General features: G+C 50.6%; 1 protein-coding gene across 1 annotated transcript; it reads left to right on the top strand.

Moving 5' to 3' along the window:
* Positions 1-3: 3 nt before the first annotated feature.
* LOC108566250 (histone H1-like) lies at positions 4-429 on the top strand (the record flags this gene model as incomplete). The annotated part of the gene is made up of 1 exon (XM_017926050.1): positions 4-429. A coding segment is annotated over one exon (426 nt), but the record flags the coding sequence as incomplete, so codon positions are not given.
* Positions 430-885: the final 456 nt, after the last annotated feature.

The following is an 885-nucleotide window of genomic DNA, read 5'->3' as shown; positions in this document are numbered from 1 at the left end:
AAGAAGTACCTGAAAGCTGCTGTCGCGTCCGGCACGCTCATTCAGACCAAAGGTAAGGGTGCATCGGGATCGTTCAAGTTGGCGTCATCCGGAGGTTCTGCTGGAACCCAGCATCAGCAGAAAAAGAAGGCGGCAGCAAAGAAAGCAACCGCTGGCGCTGCCGCTAAGAAATCTTCTGCATCATCGAAAATTTCTTCTGCTGCGAAGGCGACTTCTCCCGCCAAAAAGTCAACTGTGATGCGCAACGCCAAGGGTGCGGCTAAAACGTCTGCGATTGTGGCGAGCAGCACCACCAAGAAGCAACAGGCTGCTGCGGCCGCAGCGACCAGTGCTTCGGCGAAGATTGCAGCAGCTACGGCTGCGGCAAAGAAGAAGCTCGCAGCTGCGAAAAAGTCCAAGTATCATTTGGCAACCACGTGGAGCGGCTAGGAAAAGTCTGTTCGCTGCGATGGCACATATAAACCGATGCTCTAAGATGCCTGAATTGGAGGGTCCGCTGGAGGTTGCTCCAGAGCTCCACCGCGATGGAATGTGCGACTTCCGACGATTGCAACGGGTGATCGCATCCTTCCGCTAAAATAAGAGACAGTCCGCGATTCCGCTGGAAGCCGACGGGTCTGCATACCTCCCGTCTGATGATGAGGGACGTCGACAAACAATTCGTCGTTTTTGTCGTCGCAGAGGTGGTAAACATGTTGCCTGCTTTGCCGAGCAAGGATAATGCATATGAAAAAAAAAATAGTGCAGAAGATGAAAAAGAAGAAAAAAAAAGATGACTCGATTCACCCATGTGAAATTAACGCTGACGGAAAATGCCGCAGTGAGAGCAGCAAATGAATATCGTTCGCAAACTATACATAAGTATAGTCAATATTATTGAAATGG

Source organism: Nicrophorus vespilloides, unplaced genomic scaffold, assembly GCF_001412225.1.
Source record: "Nicrophorus vespilloides isolate i.1.1-1 unplaced genomic scaffold, Nicve_v1.0, whole genome shotgun sequence".
Classification (NCBI taxonomy): domain Eukaryota; kingdom Metazoa; phylum Arthropoda; class Insecta; order Coleoptera; family Silphidae; genus Nicrophorus; species Nicrophorus vespilloides.
Note: the sequence above shows the minus strand (reverse complement) of the source record. Positions and strands in the feature narration are given on the sequence as shown.